Source organism: Puma concolor, chromosome D2 (assembly GCF_028749965.1).
Source record: "Puma concolor isolate L17-30 chromosome D2, mPumCon1.1.hap2, whole genome shotgun sequence".
NCBI classification, from domain to species: domain Eukaryota; kingdom Metazoa; phylum Chordata; class Mammalia; order Carnivora; family Felidae; genus Puma; species Puma concolor.
The window spans coordinates 49,047,040-49,057,486 of NC_141677.1; the positions used below are offsets into that span (position 1 = coordinate 49,047,040).

A 10,447-nucleotide genomic window follows, 5' to 3' on the forward strand; every position below is an offset into this window, starting at 1 on the left:
GGGTCCTACAGCCCCAGCGTGCACTCACGTATTGATGGCCTCCCATACCAGGAGCCCATCGTCCCGGTAGAAGTAGTAGGGAATGTCTTCTGTGCTGTCCATTCCCCGAGCTTTGATGGCCTCGGGGAAGCACAGGGAGGTGTAGGTCAGGTCCTGCATGGCCCTCTGCACCATCTGCACGTGTCCACCACCCCCTGTGGCGTTGGCCTTGAGTGGGAGGGAAGAGAGCGCTGTGAGCTGAGGTCAGTCGCCCCTCTTCCTTCTTGCCCAGGGCTCACCGTAAGAAACCATGAGCGGGCACTGGGAGACCAGGCACATGGAGGGGCAAGCCCACATCCTGTGGGTTTAGGAGGTGGGGTAGGAGGGATGCTTAGCTCCGAGAATGCCAAGGGCAGCCCAAAGAGGCGGTTCTAGAAATGCACATCTGCCCGATCTCATGCAAGGGGCTGCAGTGGAGGGGAGTGTGCAGAGACCGGGGGTGGGAGGGAAGCTGTGGGAGGGCGGGGCCTGCTCTGGTTCTGAGCACAGGCTGCCCTGGGGTGAAGAGAGGGGCATATACCAGCCGCCATGACCCACACAGGTCTTTCGAGGGCCTGTTGTGTGCTTAGGTGAGGGCTGGAGAGAGGCCCAGGGAGGAATGCCGGTCTTCATCCCAGCTGCTGAGATGTAGGCACTCATGGTGGCTGAACAGTCAGGACCCAGAAGCTTCAAGGAGGACTTGGGTACTGGGGTGCCACACATTGGGCCACAGGTCATTTGACCCAAGCCAGACTGTTCAGAGTTGCTCCCTGGACTATTTGGATGGGGGGTGATGGTCACCATATGGGAACATGAGAGCCTAGAGCTCCCTGTGATGAGGTCCCATTACCCCGCCCATGTCTGTCTGCAGAGCCTGGCTGGGAGAATGAGGCCAACACAGTTTTTAAAGAGTGGTAGAGTGCCGCCAGTGTGCTCGTCCCCTGAGGCCATTTGAGTGCCTGGGTTCATTTTGGGAGGGGTCAGAGGCTCCCTCACCTCACTATTGTCCAGGGTTTTGAGATAGTACACTTCTTTTCCAGCTTCAGCTGCTCTGACTTGGGTTTTGTCATTTGTAACCCAAACGATGGCTGAGGCTTACTGGTGACCTGGCTGCCTCACTGACAGGAGATGGAAGAGGAAGAAGGGCAGTGGTGAAGGCTGCCAGGAGGGTCCAGGCTTGGGAAGGCCACAGGGGCTTGGAATGGGCCAGGTGAAGGATGGGGATGGAGGGGAGGGAGCGTCTGCCCAGAAGTGCAGAGGGTGGGCGGTGGTGCTCAGTGAGGGCGGCAGAGCAGGAGGGCAGCAGTGGGTGCCAGGAGGCAGGATCTACACCGCAAGCCAGAGGATGGCGGAGCAGCAGGAGGAGGCGACGGGCCACACCGGCCGGGCAGCAGAAGAAGTGACAAGCAGGCAGTGCCTTCGGGAGAGGAGAGGTCCCTGGTGTGGAAGGGGCCAGAGACTGGCCAGAGGACCCGGGGTGCCTTCCCTCTGAGCGCCTCCTCCAGCCTCCCACCCTTCCCAGGCATCCACCGCTGTCGTGGTGCCGAGGGGCCCATCTCCTGAGAGGAAATCTGGTGTGGGCTTGGAGGCTTGGAGAAGTGGGGCCCTGCAGGAGGTGGGTAGGAGGTGCTCACCTTGTCGAAGAGGCCGTACTCGCAGATGAGCTGCTCGCGGGCCTTGGTGTTGATGGCGATGGTGAACCGCATGTGCGCCACCAGCAGCTGGGGGAGGGAGGAGCAAGGAGAAGGCCTCGGAGAAGGTCCCCCAGGCCTCCTGACCAGGTCTACACTTCCCAGGTGCCCCCAGAGCCCTCTCGGCGTCCCGCACCCCCGTCCACTGAGGAGGGGTGATGCTAGGGCCGAGGGAGGAAGTGAGGGTGGCCATGCTGATCTTCACTGCTGAGTAGCTGCTGGAGGCCGGGGGCGGGGGTGGCGTGGGGGTGGGGGTGCAGCTTCCATGCTTAGTGACGTGATGACGGTAAAAATGGGAATAGTGAACACGTGTACAAAGCTTAACTATGTGCTAGGCACTGTTTCAAGCTCCCCGAATTTGTTAACTATTTTGACTCTGACAGTAATCCGAGGAGGCAGATGTATTATTTGCTCTGCTTTACGGATGGGGAAACGGGCCCAGAGAGGTCTTTAGGGCCTGCATCACCCCAGCAGTCAGTGCCAGGAGGATTCAGGAAGAGAGAAGGGCAGGGCTACCGCCTAGGATCAGACAAGGGTCACACTGACCTCATTTGCCTCTTCCAACTCTGCTCCCAGGCCAGGCCTGGGCTTCATGTGCTCAGGAGCCCGTAGGCTCAGAGCTGTAGCACTGCCCCCTGAGCATCTCTCCAGGGGCCCGTGTCTGCTGGCTACTCCCAGCCACAGTCCTGTGGGGTTGCCAGTGCCCCACCTCCCTCCCTCTGTCCACCCCGCCGTAGCTTGCCGTACCTTGAAAATGGGGTGCACAGCGGGCAGCTGGCGGTACATGGCAATGCCAAAAACCTCAGACACCAGATGTGTGCGCAGAAGGTGGGTGATGGTCTGGTGGACGTGGAAGTCACTGGAGCGCACCCAGATTTTGGCCAAAAGCCAGTCATATTTTGCATCCGAAGGCAGAAAAATCGGGTTTTCATCCCCCGGGACTTGGTTGAGCTGATACATTAGAGAAAGAGAATAAATGGCAATGTTTTGTTCTGCATAGCTTACAGGAGAGCCTGGCTTCTCAGGAAACCCCAGAAGAATCCAAGTGTCTTACAGCAGTGGTCTCTGAGTCACAAGAGGCTCACAGAGGAGGGCAGAGGGTCCAGGGTTTGCATTTCCCACCCCAGCGGCATCACTAGGATGCTGGACACCTTCCTGAGCCTTTCCAAGCTCTGGTTCCTCCATCTGCAACACTACTTACCTCCCAGAGTTACGGCACGTGAACAACATGGCTAAAAACACCAGCAAGGAGCAGGTTGGTGTTTCTACTCCTGCCTTCATCTCTCTCGCCTCCCTTGCCTGCTTGCTCCCTCCTGGTTTCCGCCCGCTGCTCTGACTGCTGCTTTTCCATGGCCCACACTTTCCTCTTTTCTTCCCTTAAAGGCTGCTGTTCCCCAGGCTCTGGCCGGTGTTCCTGACTTCCCTTCTTGCCCTTGATGAGCGCCTCCAGTTCCCAGGGCTCTCGGGTGCTCAGGATGCAGTGGCCTAGGTCACAGTCTCTTGAGCCCAGACCCGCAGCCAGTTGCCTCCTATAGGAGAGACCAGGCTTGCCTTTCCAGTTTCACCTCCAAGGTGGGGCCAGGGTGCCTTTTTTTTCCTAAAATGCAAATCCTGTTATGTCAATCTCTTTGAAAACACTCAGTCACCTCTTAAAGCCAGAAAAGAAAAACCCCCAAACTCCATGATCTGGCCGCTGACGCCTCTGCTGAAGTCACCCTATGTTCAGCCCTCCCTGCCCACCAATCCTTGGACCCCAGCTTTGCCATGACAGCCACCAGCCTGCACAGCTTCAGGCCTTGACAGTGTGATGTCACGTGAGCTCTGTTATTGCCTCCTCTTTGAGATGAGGCCTAGCCTTCCTGGGATAAGAAGGCATTTTCCGGAGTGGAGGGAGCAGCATTCGGGCTGCTGGAACTGCGGGCCAGGGCTGGGGCTGGGCTGGGCCTTGGGCTCTTCAGAGACGGTGTGGCTACCTCAGACTGACCCAGGAGGACAGCTGCTGAGACCGTGGGGAGGGGCCAAACCTGCTGGACTCCTCAAGGTCACGCTAAGTATTTTGGAAGGTAATTTCCCTGTCTCTCCTTTGAAAATAGTGCTATCTAGTCGAAATACAATGTGAGTCACACGTGGAATTTAAAATTTTCAGGCGGCCACAGTAATAAAAGTAAAAAAAAAAAAAAAAAAAAAAACTGAGGTGAAGTTTCTTCTAATGATGCAATTTTATTTTACCCAATATGTCTAAAATATCATTTCAACATGAAAATAATACCAACACCCTGCAAGTCAGGTATTCCTTGCCATGTTACATAAGGGGAAACTGAGGCTCAGAATGGTTGTGCCCTTCTTCCAGGTCACACAGTGGATAAAGAGCTGACCTGGGTTGGGACCCGTGCTCTGTTCCTTCTCAGGCACTGCCTTCAGCCTTTCTCTCCGCTGTACTGCCTAATCCAGACTCTCACATGCTTTCCCCTTGAACTCTTACACTGGCCTCAATGGCCGCGCTGATTTGGGCATCCCCCTCCTACCCATTCTTCTATCTTCCCCCCTCCTGCCCAGGCTCAGTGACACTGTGGCCTGAACGTGTCCCGAACACCTTGTTGGTTTTGTTTTTTAAGTTTGTTTTTTGGTTCACAAAGTCGCTTTTTGTTTATGATTAGAAACTTATTGATAAAAAATAATTGCAGTCACTTAGGAACAACATAATAAAAAAATCCCCCCATCATCAAGCTTCTTGGCTTCGGTGCATATTTGTCTGTTCAGCTTTCCGTAAATTGGACACTGTTACAATGAATGTCTTTCTCTTCTTTCTTTTGCTCACTTGTGCCCCAACCAGTCCATCCCAGTGTTCCCTTCTGCACTTTCCCACGTGTCCCCACAGGACACGAGTGCTGGTCCTGTCGTGTGTATGGTACGCCGCGTCCTGCATTCAGGTTCTGTAGATGAGATGATCTCTGCCATGTGTCTTGCTTTTCTGCTTAGTTACTCATTGTGGAAGCCCCTCAGGTCAGCTGCCATACGTCCAACTCCTTCCTTGCAAAGGTGGCATCACATTTTGTCGTCTGGACATACACGATTTCATTCAATCGATCTTCCACTGCCTTCAGATTGTCTTCAAGTTTGATTTCCCTCCAGGAGCAATGCCTTGTGATGCCCTCACATGTGCGTCCTTACCGTGAGTGCCTTCATTTCTACTGACTGGGCCGGGAATGGCTGTGCTAGGGACAGGCAGGCCCTACTGTGGGCTCCTTCAGCTGGGACACACCCGCTCAGTGAACTGCACAGCCCTGAGCCCCTCCTACCCCCCTGGCCATGCCGGCCCCTGCCTCGGACCCTCTGACCACCCATTGCAATCCAGAACCTCAAAGAGGCGCACCCCACAAGTGCTGCAGGACCTGCTCCCGTGAAGGCCCAGGTACTGACTTTGAGCTGCCCAGGCCTGCCTGTGATTAGAGAGTGAACGTGCCCTGGGCTTCAGTGACTCATGGCCAGTGGTGGTGGGGGTGGGGGGTGGGGGCGCTGTCCCTGCTAGAGGTTGGGTGTTATCACTGGTTTTTGGTTCCAACCTAATGAGTCAGAAGTAGTGTCTCATTGTAATTAATTTCCATTTCCTTAACTACTAGTGACATAGGGGGGATTCTTCCATATGCTGATTTTTCCATATGTCGCCTCTTCTTCCAATTGTCTATTCCTTTTCTCTGCCCATTTTTCTATTGGGATATTTGCCTTTTCCTTGTCAATTTGAAGCAACTATGTGTACATTATAGATATTCATATGTCTTTTTTACACAATAAATATGCCTGTCTTTTCCTTTATAACTTCTGGGCTTCCTGTTTCTACTTTAAGGAGTCTCCTTAGCATCCACATTATACATTGTTCTCCTAAATTCGCTTTTATTTTTCCATTTTAATCTTTACTTCATCTGAAATTTATTTCTGTAACTAGTATGACATATGGGTCCAATTTAATCTTTTCCTTATGTGAAGACAGTTGTGATAGTACCACTGAAATTCTATCCCTTTTTACTGAGAAACCACCATTGTCATGCTTTAAATTCTTATGTATTGGCCTTATTTCTGGCCTCTTTATATACCGTTCCCCCCACTCTGTCTGTTATGCATAGCACCTGCCTTGAACAGAGACGTTATGGTATTCCTTAATACCAAGCAAGGAAAGCCCTCCTTGTTTTTTTCTTTTTCAAATAATTGTTGGCTATCCTTGGACACTTCTTTTTCCATATGTATCTTTAATTTCTTCTATTTGGTTTTCACATCTCCCTCTCACCCCCCCCAAAAAAAACAAACAAACAAAGAAAGAAAGAAAGAAAGAAAGAGAAAGAAAGAAAGCCTGATTGAAAATTTAATTGGAAGTGCATTAGATTTATATGATTAAGTTTGGTAGGACTGACATAAACTTCTCTTGTTCAATATGAAAGAAAGCACATGTGAAGATTTCATTTTACAGCCTTTAAAATGATGTTACAGTTTTTCTTTATATGGTATCGTATTGTTAGCAGGCAAAACGCAATTGGTGCTTTTGAGGAGCATATATATCCAGACGCATTGCTAAATCCACGTGTTAATTCTAATAGCTTTTTGACAAATGAGAGTCTTAGGTTTTCCAGGTCCACCATCACATCATTACCAAAAGATAGTTTTCTCTCTCTCTCTCTCTTTTTCTCACATTGATTATTTTCTTCTTTGTTGCAGATTCCAGGACCTCCAGGACCATGTTGAGTGACAGTGGTGACATCAGCATTCTTATTTATGATTTTAACAGAAATGGCTTTAGGCTTACCATTTTTGAATGAGATTTCCTATCTCTATCGCAGGGAAATAGATTGCTTCTGGCACATTTTAATATTTACTAGTTGGGGCTGCTAAATGCTACTAAGTTCCCTGTTGGAGTCACTTGATACAATCAGAAGCCTTATTGTGCTTTCTTGCTATTGAAACATCTAGGAATAAACCTGGCTCGGTTATGACCCATTAGTCATTCATGACACTGCTACATTCGCTTTGCTAATGTCGTATTTGGATTTCCTTTAAAATCTGTCTTTGTAACTTGGATTGGTCTTCTGTTCAGCTTTTTTGGAGCCTGCCTGTTTTGGGTTTCAGCATGAAAGTTATGCCAGCTTCAGAGAATGAATTCAGGAGCTGAAATACTTGAAAGAGTCCTGGAAATGTGTGCTGTTTACAGGCTAGCTGGAGCTCAGCTGCTCACCACATGGGCCTTTCACCAGTCTAGACATTTGGTCAGCTTCCTAACTGCTTACACGGATACTGGCCTGTTTTCTACAGTTTCTTCCAATAATTTATACTTTGCCAGGTTTTTACCCATCCCTTTCAGCTTCTTCAAATTTGTTGCCATGCTATTACTCTTAAAAAAAAAAAAAAAAAAAGGACTCTTGCGGTCATGTCTTCTTATTCCTAATATTGTATATTTTTGCTCCCCCCCCCCCTTTTCATTAGCTTCATGACAGGGTGATTTATTTTCTTCGACCTTTTGAAGAACCAGATTTTGGATTTACTTGCTTTCATTTTCGTGGTTCTTTACAGTTTGCAAAGATTGCGTTTTCGGTAGAGGGAAGAGATTCAGGAACACTGTGACTTGCCCATGGTCCCACACCTGCTAACAAGTGGCAGAGCTGGGACTGAAGCCAGGCCCCTGACTCCAGGCCCCTCCAAGAAGTCTCTGGAGGACAGGCTGCTTCCAAGGTGCCTGTCCCTGGTCAATGGCTCCTCTCCTTGATCTCCTAGCTCTGTTTGCTTCTCTTGCATTGCCTGTCCCTTCAGTTTCTGAAGCACAGGGCTTCTCTCTGATAGGCTGGGAATCCCTCTGGGGGAAGATGTGCTCCTGAGACCAGGAGATGGAAGCGCGAACTCTGGAGCCAGACGGCCTGGCGTGAATACCGGCTGTACGGACTGTGTGCGCCTGCGTCTGTTTTCTCATCTGCTGAATATGATCCACAGCAGTGATCCCCGTCCTTGGAGTTGTAATGACGACCACGTGAACAGAGGCGGGGCCTGCTCTGAAACCCTGACGGCCAAGTGTTTCAGAATCCAGAATTTTTAGGATTTTGGCAGTGCATGTACTTCATTATGTGACACCTCTCTCCCCCGCCCTGTAATATTTCACAGTCAAACACACATATTTCGGTAGTGCTACACACGCCTGTCACATCGAATGAGGCAAAGCTTCTAAACAGTCTCTCCTTTCGGTTCAGAGCAAGTTTTGCTGCCAATGAATTTGCTGCAAATTTTTGAAAAACCTAGCAGTTTTAGAACTTTTTAGGTTTCAGAATTGAAGGTAAGGGATTGTGGACGGTGTCACCTTTGGGACAGTCTTGTCACATGGTGAGCACCTGGCAAAACCATCTGTGATTACGCCCGCAGCACTCAATGCCCGGTTCACAGCTGGCTCAAAGTAGTTTGCTGAATGCCTGTCCACCTGTTCCCCATGGGGGCCCCTGTGCAGCAGCCCCCCTTCACAGACCTACATCTGGTGCTGTCCTGGGTGGGGGTTCTTTCCTGCTGTCTGAATACCAGTGGCCACAATGTGCCTGGTGCTCTGAGGAAGCAGAGGGCAGCCAGGAATGGGAGAGGTGACGCTCTGCCCCTGCCTCTTCTCCCCAGACTGCTCCTCTCTCCTTCTCCTTCCTCCTTGGTAGAGAACAACCCGTGGACACTAGAAGGCAGCATCGCAGGACTGGGCTGGTTCGTGAGGCCAGCCTCCATGATGCCCCCTTGTGGCCTAAATCTCCAGCTCATCCTGCAGCCTCCCCTGCCTGGCCCCTTCTGGTGTTTGGACTTGTGTCCCCCGCCCAACTCCCAGGATGCTGGGAGTGGGGGCGGGGTGTAGTGTGTTATTCCAGGGTAGGTCCTCAGCGGAGGACCTGGCTCTGCAGGAAGATGTCCAGTGTATCTTGGGGGAGGGAAGCCCTTTTTGCTCCTCATGGACAGCCCTCCCCGTGGCTGGCAGGGAGCCCTAAGTTCTGGCTTTTCTTGTCCACCTGGCAGAGGCCTAAGCTCTTGGCACCCTCCCGAGGAGATGAGAAGCAGAGTGGCCTCTTCCTCCTGGAGGTTCCGGTGGACATCTAGAAAATTCCTCCCCAGGCCCTGGCTGCCGAGGGCAGAGCCGTCTGGGAAGGGAGCAGGGTGGGCCGCCTACCTGGATGGCAATGGGGACAATCTTGTTGGCCAGATTCTTGTACAGCAAGCAGATGGGCGCTGCCAGGAACTGCAGAGTGCAGGGGTCCGTTTTGTTGGCATCGATGCCATCCAGCAGCTCAAAGTCCACGATGAAAATGTTCCCCTGCTGTGGGAGGCAAGGGGAAATATGTCCACATCAGTCTCAGCCAGGGACGGAGCCAAGAATCAGGCCTAAGGGAGGGAGAGGAGCTTTTGAGGCCCCAGCGTCTGAATGGAGTTCAGAATTGATAGTGTTGGCCCCTGACTCAAGGCCGATGCACATCAAGAGCTTTCAGAGGTTGCGGTGGTTTTCTGGGGATGTGAGGGAATGGCAGTGGCGGATGCTGCATTTGTTGTAACTGGAGGCTTCTAGACCCTCGTGAAAGATGTTGAAATCCACAGCGGCAGGTTGATAAGAAAGAGAGAGTGCAGATAAAGTACACAAGAGAACATAAATTCCAAAGAATGACGCTGCAGGACTCCATTTACATGGTGTTCACAACTAGGCAAAGTTGAGCGTCTGGAGGAGAAACAGGGGCAGGTCTGCAGGGGTGGAAGCTCTGCTGGGGGGGGGGGGGCAGGGCTGAAGGGGCAGGGGGGCGGGGTCTGCAGAGGCGGTGTCTGCAGGGTCCAAGGAGGTCCTCAGGGTTTGGGGGAGGGTGGGCTCTTCAGGGTCAGGGGAGAGCCTACAGGGGCAGGAGGGGGTCTGTGTTCCTGGGTAGGGTGTTCTGTGTCCTGGTCTGAGGCTGGTGGCATGCTGGGGTCACTTGGTGAAAATGCATCGAGCTTGCTGACACTCCTGATTGCTACTCTTTGCTGTGGTTATTAAAAAAAAAGTTTTAAGTTTGTTTATTGTGAGAGAGAGAGAGTGCAAGTGGGGGAGGAGCAGAGAGAGAAAGGGAGAGAGAGAGGATCTCAAGTAGGTTCCTCACTGTCAGCGCAGAGTCTGATGTGGGGCTCAAACTCAGGAACTGTGAGGTCATGACCTGAGCCGAAGTCGGATGCTTAACTGACCGAACCACCCAGGCGCCCCTCTTTTCTGTGGTTATTATACTTCAAAAAAAAAAAAAAATTGAACGTGCCTGGGATTTGGGGAAGGGTGAAAGCCACCTTTTGCGGAATACACTTGGATCTTCTAGAGGGGGCCCAACCTGAGTGCTGTGAGGGTTCCTTTCACAAAGCTGGGACCCGCTCAGTCAAGAGCTTGAAGAATTTGGGTAGAGGACCGGTGGCAGGTCGGGTCCACAGGTGCTCAGGTGAGATGTGTGTCCACAACTCTGCCAGCTGGGCCACCGAGCACATGCTTCAGGAATCCCGCCGAGGGGGACCAAAGACAAGAAAGGAGCTAAGGGCCTGGTCCTTAAGGACCTTCCTCCTCCACCTTCCTCCTTCCTCCTTCCACCTTCCTCCTTAAGGGCCATGGCCGTCATCTGACATCAGTGATGAGCTCGGAGCAGTCTGTCTGCAGTACATGTGGGACAGCGGTGGAGAGGACGGAGTTTGAGGACCATCATAAGTACTGCACAGAAGGAGTGGCTGCCAATCAAATC

The 10,447-nt window shown here is 51.7% G+C and overlaps 1 protein-coding gene across 2 annotated transcripts in view; it reads right to left on the bottom strand.

Moving 5' to 3' along the window:
* Positions 1 to 10,447, bottom strand: part of ALOX5 (arachidonate 5-lipoxygenase) — a 50,271-nt gene that overhangs the window by 3,199 nt on the left and 36,625 nt on the right. For both annotated transcript variants that reach the window (XM_086680290.1, XM_086680291.1), the window contains 4 exons: positions 8,878 to 9,024; positions 2,457 to 2,660; positions 1,653 to 1,739; positions 29 to 207 (listed from right to left, as the gene is read on the bottom strand). In XM_086680290.1, the coding sequence (XP_086536416.1) occupies positions 29 to 207; positions 1,653 to 1,739; positions 2,457 to 2,660; positions 8,878 to 9,024 (617 nt within the window). The remainder of the gene's footprint in view (positions 1 to 28; positions 208 to 1,652; positions 1,740 to 2,456; positions 2,661 to 8,877; positions 9,025 to 10,447) is intronic.